Raw genomic sequence first — 20,157 nt, forward strand, 5'->3', positions numbered from 1 at the left:
TTCTCTGATACAAATTACATAAATACGTCCTCTGTGTAGTTTCCCCTTCTCCCTGCTACTTACTATGGATATAATATTCCCCTAAATAATTAGAGTACTGAATGAGTTTTCTCTGATATAATGAAACAAATACGTGCCAATGGCGGGAGACAGATTCAGGTGCTAAGAATTCAAACGGAAGCATTACTCGCAGTTTCCACTCGTCTCCGCTTCCTGCTATTGTTCATGGGGCTTTCCAACTTCAAAACTGAAATAATCTCTATAAATGTAAATTTTTTCCAGTTTTGTAATCTGCTTCAGTTGTCACCGTTTTAATGCACTCACTATTATCACTATCGTTACCTCAAACGCCGTGTTAATGCACAGTTCTTCAAGAGTGGTGAGGACAACAGAAATATGACTTTCAGATAAGAAAATTAATGTTATTTAATTAGAAAATGGAAATCGGTCAGGTACAGGCCAGTAACTTTACTTGTAGATAACCAAACCAGCTTTATAAGTCATTGGAATGACAAGACGGGCCTAAGCTCAAGATCTTGGTTCCTCTTAGCCTGAGGTCTAGAGACTATACAAGCTGCGATATAGGTCTACTCGGCAAATGGTTTGCCTTTTCACATTTATCCGAAATCTGATGTTGGTGATAGACTGTTTGTCTATAAAGTTTATTTTTCTATTAATAAAGGAAGTTCACGCATGCGTGGTATCTCGAAATCCTCTCCTTTACCAAAGCAGCAAAAATAAAAGCGTCCATAGCAAACCGAATTACATTCCCAGTGCCAAGTCAACTTCAGGCTAGACGCATGTTATGTTCCAATAACATAACGTCGCCCAAAATCAGAGGAGGTATTAAACAGTTTATTTTTCCATTAATAAAGGGAGTTCACGCATGCGAAGTATCTCCAAATCTTCATTACCAAAGCAGCAAAGCAAGAACGTAAATAGCACACAGAATTACATTTTCAGTGCAAGGTCAACTTCGATCTAGACGCATGTTGTACCAATAATGTCCTCTCTGGGGAATTGAACTGTTTTTAACACCTTTCGGACAGCACCGTTTAATTCCTACGCTCTTTGCTTGGAGAGAGCGACTTTGAACGAATACTTTTGAAATCTCTAGTGGTAGAGGCTGCCACTGACACTTGGTCTGTTTTAGATGGTATTTTCACCCAATTGTGTTCTGAATTCCTCTCGTTTTTGAGATAGCTGGTGGGATTTCTCCAAACCAGACGTGATGGCTATTGCAGATTTCAAGCAGTGGTTTGGATCTGAATTTCTTTAATTTAGAATGCGTAATGTAATTGCTTTTCATAATGTATTGTTATGATCAGTAGATACAAGTATATATCAAGTACTGGCATCGTTTATATCTTTCATGAATTTTTGTTAGCAAATCATAACCATTTTCAAAAGACTGACTATGCTATCTTCTTAGTCTGATAATTTCCTTTTTTATAATGACTTGTTCAATAACCTTCCCCTCTTTACTTCGTAAAAATACAACAAAATCATTTAATGCCTTTCTATGAAGAACTTCCTGCTTTTCTGACTTACGACAAGAAATTTGAACTAGCCCACAAAATTTAAATTATTGTAAGATCAGCTTGTTTTTACTTTTGGATTCCCACTACAATTCTCAAGAACAAGAATATACTTTTTTTTCTTTGGCAAACTGAAATGTGAGAGTTTGGTCCCTTATACAATAGGTAAAATAGTTATAATCTTGGAGACAACATGTTACATCCTTAAATTTCGCTCAGTTCAAAAGCTATAAGCTTCACTGTGTTTAAATGATATTTAGGCATAGGTATAATTAGTTCCTGTAAGCCTGTTGGTATATATATATATATATATATATATATATATATATATATATATATATATATATATATATATATATAATTAATTTTTTAGTGGCAAAACAGCTTCTTTTTCAAAGGTAGATTCATCCGGATTTCTGGGGATTTCTAAAGGGATTTACGCTCCAGTGTTGCGTTTTTGAAAAAGTTTTATTTAAATTTTTTTTTTTTTTTTTATTTACAGTCAGCAACCATCACCCGAAATTCTCGTAAAAATTTGCACTATCGGGACAAGCAATTTAAGAAGAGTCAAGCTTACACAGTTCAATCTATTATCAGGAGTGAAAAACCAAATAATAAATAACCCATTTAAAAAAGTATAATCTAGAGAGAGAGAGAGAGAGAGAGAGAGAGAGAGAGAGAGAGAGAGAGAGAGAGAGAGAGAGGAATAAAATAATCGATGCGTGATCTTGTGATCTTTTTTTCGGTGATCAGTTTTCATTTCCACTTGGATTAAGATTCGAAGAATCTGTTGATCCCTACTTGAGTATAAAACTACGTGATCCCAAGGGAGAGTGACAGTCTAGGTGCGTCTACCAACAAGAACCCACACACCTTCAACTATCGTAGGCTTCTCGACAAGAACAGATCAGGTAAATGTGTTCCAAAATGTTCTAACATTCTCCTCCTTTATGTTCTGACCCAGCTTTCATTTTCTAGGGTCAGGTTCAACAATGTTAAATTTGCCAGGAGTTTTATTTTGGCTACAACTGAAATGTGGAATAGTTTACCTAATATAGCTGTGGAGTTTTCTAGTATCAGGTTTAATGCTATCAGTTTGCTAGGAGTTTTACTTTGGCTACAACTAAAATATGTAATAGTTTGCCTAGTGCTGTTGTGGAGTTTTCTAGAATCAGGTTTGATACTACTCAGTTTGCTAAGAGCTTTATTTTGGCTACAACTAGAATGTGAAATAGCTTGTCTAGTGCAGTTGCCGAGTTTTCTAGTATCAGGTTGATAATACTTAGCTTTCTAGTTTTCTTTAAACTACAACTGAAATGTGGAATAGTTTGCCTAATATAGATGTGGAGTTTTCTGGTATCAGGTTTCATGCTACTCATTTCTAAGTTTTATTTTGGCTACAACAAAAATATGTAATAGTTTACCTAGTGCAGTTGTGGAATTTTCTAGTACTAGGTTTGATACTACTCAGTTTCCTAGGAGTTTGATTTTGGCTACATCTAGAGTGTAGGTTAGTTTGCCTAATATAGATGGAGTTTTCTAGTATAAGGTTTAACACTGTTAAATTTCCTAGGAGTTCGATTTTGGCTACAACTAGAATGTGGATTAGTGTCCCTAGTGCAACTGTGGAATCTTCTGACCTCAAAAAGTTTAAGCGAGGAACAAATTCATTCCTGCTCTCTGCTGCTGCTGAAGTCTCCTGAATTTCAGGCGTATCGGTTTTGTTTTCAATTACCTCGTCTGTTTATTTATCACCTTTTCCTTTAACTTCTCTCTCTCTCTCTCTCTCTCTCTCTCTCTCTCTCTCTCTCTCTCTCTCTCTCTCTCTCTCTCTCTCTCTCAGGCTGATTTCCCTTTGGAGACCTCTTGGGTTTATATAAGTCTGTTGACTCTGTCCATAAGGGTTTTCAACTGAAGATTTAATATAAGGAATTTTAAGTAAATATAATCTGTGGATTGGAATGTTACACAGTCACCATTACAAAACTTTCTGAAAAGATAATTAATTATTTTTCCAATCTTCCTCCAGGGATGAAGTCCTTCTCAGTAACTTTCATTACGGCAGCTTTATTGATCGCCCTACAGCTACGTGGCGTCACGCCCTACTACTCGTCAGGTCAAGAAAGTGGCTATGATTACGTATGTAAAATTCTTAATTAAGCTCATAGTTTTTCTTCCTCATCGTTGAGGTACCGCTAAGTACTCTTACTTTTATCAGCTGCAAAGTCTTGATGATGCAAATGGATAAGCTATTTGTCATTTTGTATATTTATCTAGGCTATAGTGATATATATATATATATATATATATATATATATATATATACATACATATATATATATATATATATATATATATATATATATATATATATATATATATATATGACTATTTATCACATCACCGTGATTCATATACAATCAGAAAGCTACAAACGTCCTTTAATATCAATTCACTCTACCTCGGAAATAATATATTTTCATATATACCGAAGGGAATTTTAGTTGATAATAAGTCCACCGTCCCGTGGGATCATAGCGACGGACGAGGAATCAGGACTACAGTGACGCACTAACGACGCACTCTCTTGTGGCCGATTTCGGTAGTGCGTCACTGTATGATTCCTCGTCCGTCGCTGGTCTCTTTTTAATCAACTAAAATTCCTCATTAAAATAAATATTTTTTTTGGAGTATAACTTTCAGGCTTGAATATATATATATATATATATATATATATATATATATATATATATATATATATATATATATATATATATATATATATAAATAAACGTGACTGTCATGAGATTTCTTTTAACATTAAACAAATATTTTTTTTCTAACTCTTTCAGGCTCATGTAATTTCTTGTATTCAACATGTCATTGACTTGTATTCAAGAAGTTTTTGACTAGTACTCAACATGTCATTGACTTGTATTCAACATGTCATTGGCTAGTATTCAACATGTCATTGACTTGTATTTAACAAATCATTGACTTGTAGCCAACATGTCATTGACTTGTATTCAACATGTCAATGACTAGTATTCAACATGTGATTGATTTGTATCCAACATGCTTGTGTATGTTTACGACATGTTTCATTGCAGTGTGGATGCACCCTTAGGATTTATGCGACTGTTCGTCCAACGTCTTAGTCTTATTATTCAATGAATTTTTATCCCAAATTTCCTTGCCCTAAGAAAACTTGAATGCTTCCAGGGAGGAGGCCATGGGTGCAATGGAGGCGTGAAATACGTCCATTCTACCATTACGCTCGTCCAAACGGTGACCAAGGTAAAGTAAAGAAAAATAATTATCTGATTTTGCATCGCTATGTTAGGGGCGTCACGGTTAAGTTAACAAAAATTACGAGCTGAATACAGATATTTCATAAGTACAAAGAGAGTGCATATCTCTGCTAGTGTTCAAACACCTGAGAGGTCATATTTTTATTGACCAGAAACGTTATTTGTCGAGATTTCAATTAAATATTATAGTTCATAGACATAATGTCTAATAAGACTTTCTGTGCAAGAATAATGATTGAATTTTGCCGCTAAAATGTATGGAAAGGCAACATGTATTCTCGGTTTTCTTAATCTTGGGACATATGGAAATCTATTTTCCTACTTTTCCCAAAATCTAGTTACTTGTGCATATCACTAGGCGGGGGGGGCCTATGAAACTTTGTATTCCTACTTTTCCCAAAAATCTTGTCACCTATGCATGTCACGAGAGGGGATGTATGAAAAATTATAATCCTACTTTTCCCAAAATTTTGTCACTTATGTATATCATGAGGGGCCACTATTGGTAAAACTTCTGTAAATTTCCAAATACAGCTTTTTGGTGTAAAATCCTTCTAACAAACTGTCAAATGTTGAGACAAACAAACAAGAGATCAAAGGTTGGGTAATTGGTAACAGTAATAAACTCCCAGTAATACTTGGGTATCAAGAGCTAATTTAATCCTCTTTCTTATCATTTTTGCAAGTGAAACAGGCCAATATTACTGTCATCCATATGCCTCTATCTAGCCCAGGCTAGAAGAAAGCAAGCAAATGGAAAAGGCAGAGAGAAGGGTTGGGTTCCAACTCAGTAAAAGTAAGAAAACATGAAACAGCAATAGAATATTCTTAGAGGTAACCATAGCCTTGATAAGCATATTAATACAACTTTACCATTCACAGACCGAAACTCTGAGCACTACAGTCACCAAAACGGCAACTGAAACAGTGACCAAAACAGCAGCACCATCAACAGTGACTTCGACAGCAACAACTACTCAGACTGTCACCCCAAAACCGGTTACAGAGACAGTGGTCAATACAGTCACAACCACAGTCATTGAGAAGCACATGGTCACTGTGGTACAAGGAAGTCACGGGTACCCCACTGTCGGATATGGAGCAGGTGAGTGTGTGTGTGTGTGTGCGTGTGTGTGTGTGCGTGTGTGGGTGTGGGTGTGTGTGTGTGTGTGTGTGTGTGGGTGTGCATGTGTGACATTGAGGAGATAATTAGTAAGGCAGGGATTACAATAGACAAAGGAAATACTTCATAGATAGCAATAAAGGATATTGTGAAATAAGGGATTTTTAGTCATTTTTGTACGAAAAGGAGGAACTTGAGTTTAGAAGCGACACTTGATAAAGTTTTTTCGTGGGTCGAGTGCGACCTAAGACAGGCGTAGTTCTGAAAGAGGGAGGAGTTTATCTTTAATATAGGACCAGGAGATACTGGACGCGAAAAGAATCTAGAGGATATAAGCTTTTAGACCTAGTTAAACTATCTTAGAGGACAGGGGAAGTCACACCTGTACTATAGGCCTAGGTAAACTATCTTAGAGGACAGGAGAAGTCACACCTGTACTATAGGCCTAGGTAAACTATCTTTGAGGACAGGAGAAGTCACACGTGTACTATAGGCCTAGGTAAACTATCTTAGGGAACATGTAAAGTAAAACCTGTACTGTAGGCCTAGGTAAACCACCTTAGAGAATATGAGAAATCCCACCTTTACTATAGGCCTAGGTAAACTACCCTCCACAAAATCTGTGCAACTTTACATATTTCTTTTGAAATAACTGCTTTTACTCTTGAATTAATTTTGAGCCCTATCTCCCTAGATAAATTTGAAGGATAGATGAAGAAGGGGAAAGGTAGAAAAACGAATGAGGAAATAAGAAAAAAGTGAATACTAAACGAAACTCAGAGAGATGAGGAAAAGAAAAAAGATTTTAGGGAAATAAAACATAATATAAAAAATACAAGACTATCAAGAGAAAGCAGTGACCATAAGAAGGGTTAGCAAACATCGGGAGAACGGACGAAGCTTTCAAGGCAGAAGGGGAAGCAGGAGAAAGAAGATTAGAAAGCCAGTAAAGGCGACCTTTCATTTTAGCTATAGGAAAAAACATCGGGTTAAATGGGAGATCTTTACTTGTGCATTCAGACAACGAAGACGTGATTTGAATAAGCGAAAGTTAAGCTCAATGAGAACTTCGGAGAAAGAATCAATGCCAAGAGAAAGGACAGAGAGAAAAATACGCAAAGAAACGACGTGGGAAGTGATCAAACCATAGGGAGTAACATGGGAAGCAACATTAAAAAGAAGAGAGCACAAATGCAGATAGGTGATATAGAAAATGGGACGAGGTAGGGCACGCATTCCATATGGTCGACGTCACTTAAGAAAAAGTTGGTATAAGACGTATAAGCTTAAGGAAATCGAATAAAAAATAAGGCAGATATAAGATATAATATATAAGATATAAGATATAAGGTCCTTGTCGAGGTAAGTAGCGAGGAAAAGGGTATTCTGATAAGATATAAGGCAAAAGATTCAGAGAAGAAGACGACTCACTTATAGTTTGTATAAGCTTAAGGAAAGCAAATAAAGTATAAAGGAGATATAAGACATAAGGCATAAGATATAAGATATAAGGTCCTCCTTGAGGGAAGTAGCAGGGAAAATGGTAATCTGATAAGATATAAGGCAAAAGATTCAGAGAAGATGCCTCACTTATCGTTTAAGCAAGGCAATCAGCAAGGAAAAAGGGTAATCTGATAAGTTAAATGATCGAAGATTCAAAGAAAAAGCCTCACTTACAGTTTAGGTAGGACTTAAGTCTGTGCAGCACAGATAACGGCATAAATAACCGAAGATATTTTGGCTTCAAGGAAAATCATGTGGTTGAAGGTTTAATGTGTGATGTAAATATTTGCCAGCTGGGCAGGGATGTCCTTTAGGAGTGCAAAAAACTGTTGGTATTCCTTCAAAGAAATGAAGGATACAGCATCAGGAACCACAAAAAGTATGTAAATATCGCTGGATAAAGTTGATTGTCTCATTTATCAATGTCTCACAGACCAATGTAGAAAGAAAACATAACCTTCGTCCACGAGATAGGTCAGAAAGTTTGTCTTTAGGCTAAATGATTTCTTCCATTAGCATATTTGATTCACTTACGAGAGAGAGAATTCATGAAATTACAAGCAAAGATAGTTAATTATTTCATTAATAATGAGTACCTCATAGACCAATTGCAGAAGAAAAACATAAGAATCATCACGAGAGGGGTTAGAAAATTTGGTGTCACCGGGCACAATAATTTTTCAATTAATATAAATATCTGATACACTTAATTTATGAAATCACGGGTAAAATTCCTTGCTGGTACTCATCTGTTCTTTACACTTATGAGAGAAATAAACCTTAATTAATGAAATCACTGGTAAAAATACTTCTGGTACTCACCTGTTCTTTAAATTGTAGATTGGGCCACATCTGTACCTCTCGTCCTGTCCACTTGTATCAGTGACAGTATCTAAATCTTTCCCCTCTACTCTCACCTACCAGTTAAAGCCACCAAGCCAATCAAGTTCTCCTACGGATCGTGGTAACTGCAGAAGTGCCTTCACTAGTGAAGAAAGTGAAGGAAAGTGATGGTGGGCCAGAAGAAAGCGAGCTTTCACCTCGACAGAATTCTTCCCCAAAATGTTGGAGAAATTTTAGTCTGCTTTCGTTCTGAAATGTGAGGGAATCTTGATTAGGGCATGTTACAATTTTACATATATCTCCTATCATTCATTTAGAATATTAATTCTGGATACTAATTTCTAATGTAATATTTTTCGAAAGGGTGTTCTTTTCATTATTTTCAATGGTGTGGGTTTGATTAATGTTTTATTTTTTAGATAAAGGTTTAGGTATTTCTTTATCGGGGGGTTCTCAGATACTGATTAAGTCATCTTATGATTGGATTGAAATTTCATCTGAATATATATACATACATACATATATATATATATATATATATATATATATATATATATATATATATATATATATATATATGTATGTATGTATATGTATGTATATATAAACATCTCTCTTGATTTGGGATTGGTAACTTTCATTTGTATTAAGCCTCTCTTTTTAAATTCATATTTCCAAATGATTACTAAGGATAATGGCACGTGTTGCCGTCTTGTAGGGTTTTGAATTATGTATACGAATTTTGCTTTCTTGCATTTCCGAAAAAAGTATCTAGTTTTATTCAGCCAGAATTTTAAAAAATCTTTTCATCATTAAAAATTATTATTCTACTGAGAAATTCACCATTCACAATCATTTTACAGTGTCACAATTCTCTTATTGCTAACCGTTTTTTTATTTTTATTCATGTACTTAAAAAAAAAAATACAAATTATGTAGAAACTGAGAGTAACATTTTCCACTTCAGTAATTATTAACAAATGCAAATCAAACGTGTGTGGAAAAATGATAAAAAATCCAATTATCATTATTTGTAATCTTTTTGGTCATTTATATTTTCAATAAAAAACTGAATTGGCTTTTTATTCTTTTATTCAAACCTGTGAAACCTTCTCGTTTTCTTCGGGCCTGGGCAAGAAAACGGTAAGGTATCATATTTCTAACTTCAACATTTACTGTCTTCTAATTTATTATTTTTCCCTTTATGATGTCTTCGTTTTTTTTTTTTTTTGACAATGTAGAGAGAGAGAGAGAGAGAGAGAGAGAGAGAGAGAGAGAGAGAGACATCTTGGGAAGTACCTGCCCGAGAGAGAGATATAGAGAGAGAGAGGACATCTTGGGAGTACCTGCCTGAGAGAGAGAGAGAGAGAGAGAGAGAGAGAGAGAGACGAGAGAGAGAGACGACACCTTGGGAGGTACCTGTTGCTGCTGCTGCTGCTCGAGAGAGAGAGAGAGAGAGAGAGAGAGAGAGAGACGACACCTTGGGAGGTACCTGCTGTTAGAGAGAGAGAGAGAGAGAGAGAGAGCATATACCCCCACCAAGTCTAAGGAACCTTTTTCTTTTTCTAAAAAACCTCCCGTTTTCATTAAGGAAGGCACCTAGGCGTTCAACATCCTATTAAAGACTTTGTTTATGCAAATGCTTCCCTAATGAGTTAAGTTTGATCTTTTTTTCCCCAGAAAGGGGAATTTTTCCTAACTAGTAGAATTTCCCATCAGTCTGTAGCACACTTTCTGGAAGTTGTTAGGAATATTACTGTGGTAAGGGTGGGAAGGATGGTGATTGCTGTATAAGTAATTTTAAAATTTACTCATAAGGAATTTTACAGTTTACATGTAAATAATTTTACAATTTACGTGTAAGTAATGTTATAGTTTAATTACAACTAATTTCCTAGGTTGCCTCTAAGCACTTTTAAAGTTTGCTTGTAATATGACAAGGTTATTACGTTACTCAGCGTTTTGTTTTTAATATTTTGCGAGTTATAGTTATAATTCACAACCTCTTACATTCTCTCTCTCTCTCTCTCTCTCTCTCTCTCTCTCTCTCTCTCCCCCCTTTTCTGGGAACTACAAAGCCTTCCCCTTTGGTTCAAATTGATATGATCTTCATCAGAATTCAAAAGTGGTTAATTGTACAATAATCTCAGACATGACTATTTATTTATTAGAACTTAAATCTCGCATACAACACAATTTCTTTATATTAAGAAAATGTATAATAATTTTGGGACCTTATATGACTCATTTATGTATAGGTTATTTCAAAATAGAAATGATAGAAAGCTTTATTTCTTGTTTTTGTCTTGATAAGATACACGGTCACAAAGTTTTAGATATACATTTGTATATATATATATATATACATATATATATATATATATATATATATATATATATATATATATACATACATATATATATATATATATATATATATATATATATATATATATATATATATATATATATATATATATATATATATATATATATATATGTGTGTGTGTGTGTGTGTGTGTGTGTGTGTGCGTGTGCGTGTGTGTGTGTGCATAAATGATTTTGAATGACAATTTATAATCCTTATAATAGCCTTGACGTTACTAAGATGTACCAAATTCACCTTTTCTCTTCGAATCTTTAGAAAAAACTGGGAAGTCTTCTTCTGTTACCTGTGGAACAAGAAAAATTAAATATTTTAATCCATAATTGAATGATTATTTTCAACTATTCTAATTATTTTAATAAAAATTTCATTGCAATGTTTGATAAACATCTCGATAAAAACACAACTCCAATGATTTCAGCTCAAACAGTCTCCCTACTGAGGATGTTGTGGAATTAGAACTTCAAAAGTTCAAGTGAAAATGCAATTCTCCTTGTATTTTGTTAATTTATCTACGTTTTTATCTATTCATTTATTATTTTGATCATTTACTTTTACTTTCCTAATGACTGATCTCTTCTTCTTTTTTTTATTTCCTGTTATCTTCTGTTGCTTCTTTCAAATCAACACCATAATATTCTTAGGAAGCTCGAATTTCAAGTCAGTGGTCCCTTTTGTGGGCTTGTTCCATAAGTTTCCTTAAGAATAATAATAATAATAATAATAATAATAATAATAATAATAATAATAATAATAATAATAATAATAATATCTTTTTCATATGATTAGGGGTATATCTTCAGATAATAATAATAATAATAATAATAATAATAATAATAATAATAATAATAATAATAATAATAATAATTCAAAATATCGAACGGAAAACTAATATTTGACACACAATAATAATAATAATAATAATAATAATAATAATAATAATAATAATAATAATAACAAAAGAAAACCATTGTTTGAGACACTCACATAATAATAATAATAATAATAATAATAATAATAATAATAATAATAATAATAATAATAATAATAATAATATCAAAAGACAAACCAATGAACGAGAGACTTACATTTCCTCTCCACTGAAACGTAGTGTTTCTGCGGAACAGTTTTGACGACGTAATGTGCGACTGTTTCTGTCACATGGACGGGAACTTTCTTCGTTTCCGTCACGTAATGCGGAACGCGGACGTGATCTGTCACATAGTGGGTTTTGTACTGTGAAAAAAAAAATTGCGGAAAAAATATTTGCGGGAAAAAATTTGCTGAAAAAAATTCGCTGAAAAAATTTGCTGAAAAAATTTGCGGAGAAAAATTTGCGGAGAAAGATTTGCGGAAATATGACACGATTTGTGTATTAATGTTATTATTATAATATTTGGTGATTTCTTGTGACGTAATTTATGATATAATTGTTTCTATGTAATTATTTTTAATACAAGTAGTAATTATTTCTAAGTGATTATTTTTAATTCTTGAAGTGATTTATAGATGATTATTTCAAATTTATGAAATAATTATTTATAGTAGTTATTAATAACTTATGAAGTAATTATTTCTAGTGGATATTCATAACTTATGGAGTGATTATTTCTACGTGATTATTTTTTATTTATGAAGTAATTATTTCTAAGTAATTATTTATAATTTATGAAGCAATTATTTCTAAGTAATTATTTCTTATTTATCAAGTAATTATTTCCAAGCAATTATTTGCATTTTATGAAGTAATTATTCCTAAGCAATTCTTTCTAATTTCTGAAGTAATTGTTTTTAGATTATCTCTCAAATGACAATAGAAATATATCTCTAATGTAATTAATAATTTCAAGTTACTTAAGCTTGGAATTGAGGAAATAAATAACTTAAGACAATTTCATTGTAAACAATTTAAAGTTAAACTTGAAATGAAAAAAAAAAATTTGAGAATAATTTAACGTGAATAATTTAAAGTAAAGCTTGAAACTGAAGAAATAATTTTAGAATAATTTAATGTAAAGAATTTGAAGTTAAGCTTGAAATAAAGGAAATAAATAACTTTAGTTCAATTTAACGTCAATAATATCAAGTTAAACTTGAAATTAAATAAATAAATTAAAAAAAAATTATTATTGAACAAATTAATGTCAATAACTGAAAGTTAAGTTCGAAAATAAATAAGAAAATAATTATGAACAAATTAATGTCAATAATTTAAAGTTAAGATTGAAATTAAATAAAAAATTAATTTTAGAATATTTTAATGCAAATAATTTGAAGTTAAGATTAAGATTAAATAAAAAGATAATTTTAATGTAAATAATTTAAAGTTAAACATGAACTTAAAAACATAAATAATTTTAATGTAAGTAATATAAAGTTAAACTTAAAATTAAATAAATAATTAACTTTAGAACAATTTAATGCCAATAATTTAAAGTTAAGCTTAAAACGTTTAAATATTAATAATTTGAGTAAAATTTTAATGTAACTGATTTAAATATATGCTTCGAAATTAAAGAAACAAATAATTTCAGAACAATATATGACTTAAAAATAAAACATAAATAAATAATTTGAGCTTGAAATCATGAAAACAATAATTTAACAACAATATTTGACTTAAGACCAAAACACCTGGAATATTTACAACCTAATCAAGGAAGACTCCGAGAGTCAGAGACTCACCTTAGTCTCATACTGAGTCTGAGTCTGATACTTGACCTCCGTGACGTAATGGGGAACTGTCTCCGTTTTGGTGACATAGTGAGTCTCCGCGTGACACTTCTGGTGGAGATTAGCGGAAGTGAATGACTCAGTTGTTTTTGGGGAAAATATTGTGATGTTGCTTTGAACATTCGTGAATTTTGTTATAAATATAAAAACATATATTATACATATTAATATATATATGTATATGTGTGTATATATATATATATATATATATATATATATATATATATATATATATATATATATATATATATATATATATATATATATATATATATGTAATCGAACGTATTAACTTCCCTATATCAAAACGCTCTAATCTTTATAAATAACTGACCAAATTTCTTTAAATATTAGAAAAAGGAGAAAAAGATTCTGGCGTCACAAACCTTTGGGGCATGATACCCTCCGTGGTGCTGGGCGTCTACGGAGGAGAGAGCGACCAAGCAAAGAGTAATAGCTGAAATAAACCTAGAAAAAAAATAAAAGTAAGAATAAAAATTGACCATAATATTTGCGTATACGCAAAGCTCCAGGCTCACTTTTGGAAGGTGTGTGGTTCATTTCTGGTTCATGCAGGTGGAAAAGGGGTACCTGACCCTATTTGGGGCTAAGAAGGAAAGGTTGTGGGGCTTGCAATCTCACTCCTTAAGATCTGGATAAACGTCTAGGATGGGTGGATGTTTAACTCCTTATATATTCGTGATAACATTGCATATTTTTGTATAAGTTACCTAATGAGTTGATTGGTGTGGAGAGAGAGAGAGAGAGAGAGAGAGAGAGAGAGAGAGAGAGAGAGAGAGAGAGAGAGAGAGAGAGAGAGAGAGAGAGAGATTCTTTCAAGGGCTATGAATGCACAAATTAACAACACACACACATACTAACTATATATATATATATATATATATATATATATATATATATATATATATATATATACATATAATAAATACATACATACATACATACATACATACATACATACATACATACATACATACATACATACATACATACTGCCATCCATCGCTCCTGAAGAAAGTCCTCCAACTTACGAAACCATTTTGGGATTGACTGAAATCCTGCGAGACAGACAGACAGACAGAATCCTCGCCAGACAGATCCTTTTTCTTCTTCTTCCGGATCGAGTGATCAGTTGATCGATCAGTCAAGAACTGTGCTGATCGTTTGGACTTAGGCCTCTTTTATACCGAAGCGATGCCTCTCGGGAATACAAGGTCGTTTCCGTTCTCTCTCTCTCTCTCTCTCTCTCTCTCTCTCTCTCTCTTTGTGGTGTTTGTCTTTTTCGATATTCGACCCGACATTTATTAACTTTTTTATTATTTTTTGTTTATTTATTTATTTTATTTATTTATTTATTTTTATATTTGCATATTCATTTATTTTATCATACACTTAGTAATATGTTTATTTATGTATTTATATGTTTATTTCCTAATATATTTATTTATTGATTCATATGTGTATATATATATACATATATGTATATATATATATATATATATATATATATATATATATATATATATATATATATGTATATATATTTATTTACCCATTCATATATTTATTTATTAATTTATTTATTAATTTGTATGTTTACCTCTCTAGAGCTAAAGTTCCCATCGCCATTAGACTACAACTATTATGTTAAAAATTAAAGAGTATTGATGTCTCCTAAAAATCCTTCTATCTTTACTTTTCTTACTTAATAGAATTCTGTCTTGATGAGCCCGCAACCAAATCACTATCTTAATAAGATCCTTTACTTAAGAGAAAGATAGAGAAAACTGTCAGTGTGAGGCGAGTAGGATAGGGTTTCCTTCCCGGGATCCCGGAATCCCGGGATTTTGGACCAAAATGTGCCTCTTATATTTTCCGGGATTTGAGTTGATGTCCCGGGATTTTTACAGGTATTATATATTTCCGATACACAGCTATTACAACTTCATAGTGAGCATGGAAAAGAACTAATGCTGAAACTGGACTCAAAAACGAGGTGGAACAGTTTGCTGGACATGTTAGAGCGATTTCTTGAGGTAAAAAGTTCTGTTGCAAAAGCCATGATTGACTGTGATATTGAAATGGACATTACAAACAGTGAATTTGGGGTAATAAATGACTTGGTGAAAGCACCCCAGCCAGTGAAAATAGGGGCAGAAAGGCTGGGAAACAGAAGTACAACTTTGCTTAGTTCAGAGGGTATATTTTCATTCATATTAAAAGAACTGGATGAGCAGAATTCTCCATTTTCAGTTAAGCTGAAAAGTTCCTTATTCAAAAGAATAAATGAAAGGAGGAATAAAGTTCTTGTTGGCCTTATGAAATACCTTCATTGTGGAAAGTATATGTTATGATAATTGTGAAGGAGTGCTACCAGCATTGTCAGCAAAGTCCACTCTTGTAGATGCAGCTAAAAAGATGTTCACAAGACTGTTTGCAATACCCAACGAAGAGGACCCAGGTTTTGAGCCACAACTATCAGAATCTGATGAGAATGTGGATGTCTCTATTGAAGAAGAAATGACACTTGCACATAAACTCCAGGCAGCAATAGAGCAGGTTCACAGCATAAGCAAAAAGGAGTATGATTGCAAACATATAGGAAAGGAATTTAATGTGTTTGAGGTAACAGGAGAGAGAACACAAAATTTAGAAAAAATATTCCAGGCCCTCAAAAATGTACCACCAATATCAGTTGAAACTGAAAGGGCTTTTTCAGCTGCTGCACTCTATTACAAAACTAAGAACCAGGTTAACTGATCGCAGTATTGATTGTTTGTGTATTTTGTAGAGCTACTATGTCAATAACTCATAGATACTGTTATGTAACTCGAAAAAATTTCTAGTTTATTTTATGCAACTCCAAAAAATTTTAGATTAACTTATGTAACTGAAAAAAATTCTAGCTTGTTTTATGTAACTCCAAAAAAAATTCTTGTCTATTTTATGTAGCTCAAAAATTTCTAGTTTATTTTATGTAGCTCAAAAAAATTCTAGTTTATTTTATTTTTCTAAAAGTTAACAGCTACTGAAATCAGCATTAATGTACTAAGTTTTAATGGAGCAAGGATTATTATCCTATTACAGTAGCTTCTAATTCTATATTACATTGATTTAGTTTAAATATAATGGCTACCAATAATATCAATGAAAAATAATAGAACTTAATTCTCTGATTAATTGAATGAGATTAAATAAAATTGTGCTTGATCAACCACGTGTATCATTCGACAGCCTAGTTTACTGCTTTTACGCTATTTTTACACTTACTTTGAAAGTAAGATACACTGTAGCTCTTTGAGATACTAAAGCATTAATAAAGCTTAGTATAAAACCTTTTAATAACACCTGATGCCGGAAATCCCGGGATCCCGGGAAATAGCCTGATTTTTCCCGAAATCCCGGGATACAGAAAACTTCCTAGAACAGGAAACCCTAGTACTAGGAAGGAAACAGGAATTGGTGAGATGCAAATGAATTTCATTTGTTACAAATAAACAGATATTAGTGAACGAATGAGCAATGAATTAAATTGGTTTATTTACAGTAACTTTATTTGTTTTTAGTGAATAATTATCTTGAAATATTATGAATAATAATTATAAACATTGGCTTTTCGTATGTGCAAATGAGGTTTTAAATTTATATACAATATTTTCTTGAATTGTCAAAAATTGGGAGAAATTATAAGCAGCTTTCTGATAATTTTAATAAAAAATATTTCACGGAAATATAATAATTTCAGTAACATTTTGCCAGACAGACTTTCCGCTCGATCAACAGGTCTCATTCTCATATTCGATCTGTAATCAAGTCTTCAAAAATTTAATAAATAAAGAGAGATTAAATATCTTTTTAGTTAAATCTTCAAACTCAATGTTTCCCACGTTAGCCTCTGCACATGTACGCAAAATACGCACTAGAGTTTAGTAACATTTTAAAATTTGGTTTTCAAACTCAATATTTTCAGTGTTAGCCTCTACGATATGCGCAATCTACGTTTCTGAGTTTATGAATATCTTTTCAAGTAGGTTTCCAGACTCAATGGTTTCCTTATAAGCCTCTATGCATATACGCAAAATACGCATCAGTTTATATACATCTTGTCAATCGAGTTTTCAAACTCAATGTCTTCTGTGAAAGCCTCAACGCATATTCGCAATCACGCGATATAAAAATTTATATTGAGAAAACCGACGAAATTAGGGCGACCCAGGAAGAAGAAACGGAGTATCCGATGACCTCTCGAAACTTCACCTTTCTCAACAAATTGGCATTGATGACCTTGATTATGACCTCGCCGATTGAAGTCGCAGTTCATATATAAAGGGTGGAACCTAATCTAGTCGCAGAGAATTCCATTCGCTCTCCACGAAGCTTCTAAAGAGCAACAGCAGTTTTAAACAATGAATCGGTATGTATGAATATATATATATATATATATATATATATATATATATATATATATATATATATATATATATTTATATATATATTTATATATATATTTATATATATATTATATATATATATTATATATATATATATATGTATATATATATATATATATATATATATATATATATATATATATATATATATATATATATATATATATGTATATATATATATACACAAAAAAATTCAACATATATGAAAACACACATAGCTTTCTGATTGTATATAATCATGATATAAATAGTCATAATATGGCTACAAACGTGCGACACGGTCACATGGCAGATATATCGTAAAACGCAAAACACCTTTCGACGGGTGAGTTGATTTAAATACCTCTCTTGTGGCCGACACACACACACCCCACGGGACGGTGGACTTACAACTTAAAAATTCCCTTCGGTAACATATATATATGTATATATATAAAGGACGTTTGTATATATATAAAATCACGGTGATGTATATATATATATATATATATATATATATATATATATATATATATATATATATATATATATATATATATATATATATATATATATATATATAATCTTTTAATCCCTAATGTTCTTTGAGGATAAATTGAATTATTGATCTCTTTGCTTGACTGTCTCTCTCTCTCTCTCTCTCTCTCTCTCTCTCTCTCTCTCTGTTGCATAAAACTGGTTTGTGACATCATCATGATTAATGACGTCACGTTCTCCCGACAGGATTGTCTTGAGCCTTTCACTCTTCTTTATGGCAGCCATGGTGCAGGCAGACCATTATGGTGGCTACCATTATGAGGTTAGTTTTAATACTACAGTATTTTTCAGGAATGTAACTCAAATTCAAATTCAATGGTATGGTATAATTCAACTTGAATTGTGTATTGACTAGAGAATTATATTAGAATACCTTTCATTTATTGATTCTTCTTTCTGGCGCAGCAAAAATGTAAGCCACAGGTCCACTACGCCACCAAGGTCGAAAAAGTTCCCAAATACATCACAAAAGCAGAATACAAAGTTCAATATGAGGTCCAGACGAAGGTAAAGTATTGATTATAATATTTAAATCCATATTTATGCCTTTATATAAATGTAAAGTGACTCTCTCTATGAGTAATAAGCTTTGAATGATAAAGATTAATATTGTCTTTCTAGTATCACAAGGTTAAATACTCATTATAATATTTAAATCCATAATTATCCCTTTACATAAATGCAAAGTGAGTCTCTTTATGAATAATAAGTTTTGAATGATAAAGATTAACATTCTCTTTCCAGTACCAGACGCATTACGTCACCAAGAAGCAGGAGGTACCAGAATACGTCACCAAAGTGGAGACGGTACAAGAGTACGTCACTCAGGTGGTACCACATTACGTCACCAAGACGGAATATGAACCAGAATACGTCACGGTTGCGAAGCCTTGCAGGAAAAGGAATTACTTCGGGTGATTTCGAGGTTAAATCCATTTTAAATCTCTGATTTCATAAATCCTGGTGACTGTCATTAGATTTAATTATTGAAGCTTCACACATCTTTGTCAGTTAAATAATTTTCTCCAATATGTACAGTAAAGCTTCTGTCAGTATAAATAGCTTTGGTGGAATGGATTAATCTAATTGTCGAGAACGTAAGCCTAAGCTTCCTCGACCTGTATAGGCGTACATTAAGGTGTAACGTGATTATTTTTAATCTGAAATTCTTTCTGAAACAAATAAAATGTCCAGTTCCTGTAAACGTAGTTTTTTTTTTATTTTTATCCCAGAATATGAACTTAAACTTCAGAGCAGAGCCTTCTGTGTACTGTATATAAACTGTGCTTGGCACATTTCCTTGACCATTAATTAGACTTTTTCTCAAATCTCTGAAGACACCAGTCTTATGCAAAAAAGACTAACACATTTCATTCGTGACTGAGCTGAATGGAAAGTCAGTACTTCATTTCTGAAGATCATGTGGGAATGCACTAGGCTTAGTTCTAGTAGATGTTTAACTCCCTGTAGAGGCTAACATCAGTCTGGAAAATCACTAGGCCTATGTTGCAGTACCAGAGTTCTTGCATTTCCAAAAACAGGTAATCTAGGAGTAGGCCAAGCCTATTCCCTCTGAAGAAGCGTGTATACCAGCTGGCAAGTACTAGGTCTAGTTCTAGATGTTTAACTTACTGACAAGGCTAACGTCAAGTTTGTAAATCAGCAGGCCTATGTTGCAGTACCAGAGTTCCCCCTCGATTTGGGACTACCT

The 20,157-nt window shown here is 32.5% G+C and overlaps 1 protein-coding gene and 1 long non-coding RNA gene across 3 annotated transcripts in view; one reads left to right on the forward strand and one right to left on the reverse strand.

Moving 5' to 3' along the window:
• Positions 1 to 2,046: 2,046 nt before the first annotated feature.
• Positions 2,047 to 8,807, forward strand: LOC136832394 (uncharacterized). Its single transcript, XM_067093304.1, has 5 exons — positions 2,047 to 2,449; positions 3,568 to 3,677; positions 4,761 to 4,835; positions 5,732 to 5,954; positions 8,400 to 8,807. The coding sequence occupies exons 2-5, from the start codon at positions 3,570 to 3,572 to the stop codon at positions 8,441 to 8,443; spliced, it is 450 nt and encodes a 149-aa protein (XP_066949405.1). The 5' UTR covers positions 2,047 to 2,449; positions 3,568 to 3,569; the 3' UTR covers positions 8,444 to 8,807.
• LOC136832395 (uncharacterized) overlaps positions 8,138 to 20,157 on the reverse strand; it is a 30,346-nt gene continuing 18,326 nt past the window's right edge. The window contains exons 2-6 of one of the 2 annotated variants that reach the window (XR_010851171.1): positions 13,824 to 13,905; positions 13,390 to 13,488; positions 11,793 to 11,940; positions 10,942 to 10,990; positions 8,138 to 8,567 (exon numbers count right to left, since the gene is read on the reverse strand). This is a non-coding gene — a long non-coding RNA (uncharacterized lncRNA). Of the gene's footprint in view, positions 8,568 to 10,844; positions 10,991 to 11,792; positions 11,941 to 13,389; positions 13,489 to 13,823; positions 13,906 to 20,157 lie in introns of those variants that run through there. The other variant, XR_010851170.1, reaches the window with a different exon arrangement.

The sequence above is a fragment of the Macrobrachium rosenbergii genome, chromosome 49 (genome assembly GCF_040412425.1).
Source record: "Macrobrachium rosenbergii isolate ZJJX-2024 chromosome 49, ASM4041242v1, whole genome shotgun sequence".
NCBI classification, from domain to species: Eukaryota; Metazoa; Arthropoda; class Malacostraca; order Decapoda; family Palaemonidae; genus Macrobrachium; species Macrobrachium rosenbergii.

What these genes read in the sequence shown, in the direction of transcription:
- LOC136832394 (XM_067093304.1), top strand. Translation starts at nt 3,570, where the DNA reads ATGAAGTCCTTCTCAGTAACTTTCATTACGGCAGCTTTATTGATCGCC. An exon ending in AAGAAAGTGGCTATGATTAC is followed by an intron (nt 3,678 to 4,760) that starts GTATGTAAAATT and finishes GAATGCTTCCAG; the next exon opens with GGAGGAGGCCATGGGTGCAA. An exon ending in TCGTCCAAACGGTGACCAAG is followed by an intron (nt 4,836 to 5,731) that starts GTAAAGTAAAGA and finishes TACCATTCACAG; the next exon opens with ACCGAAACTCTGAGCACTAC.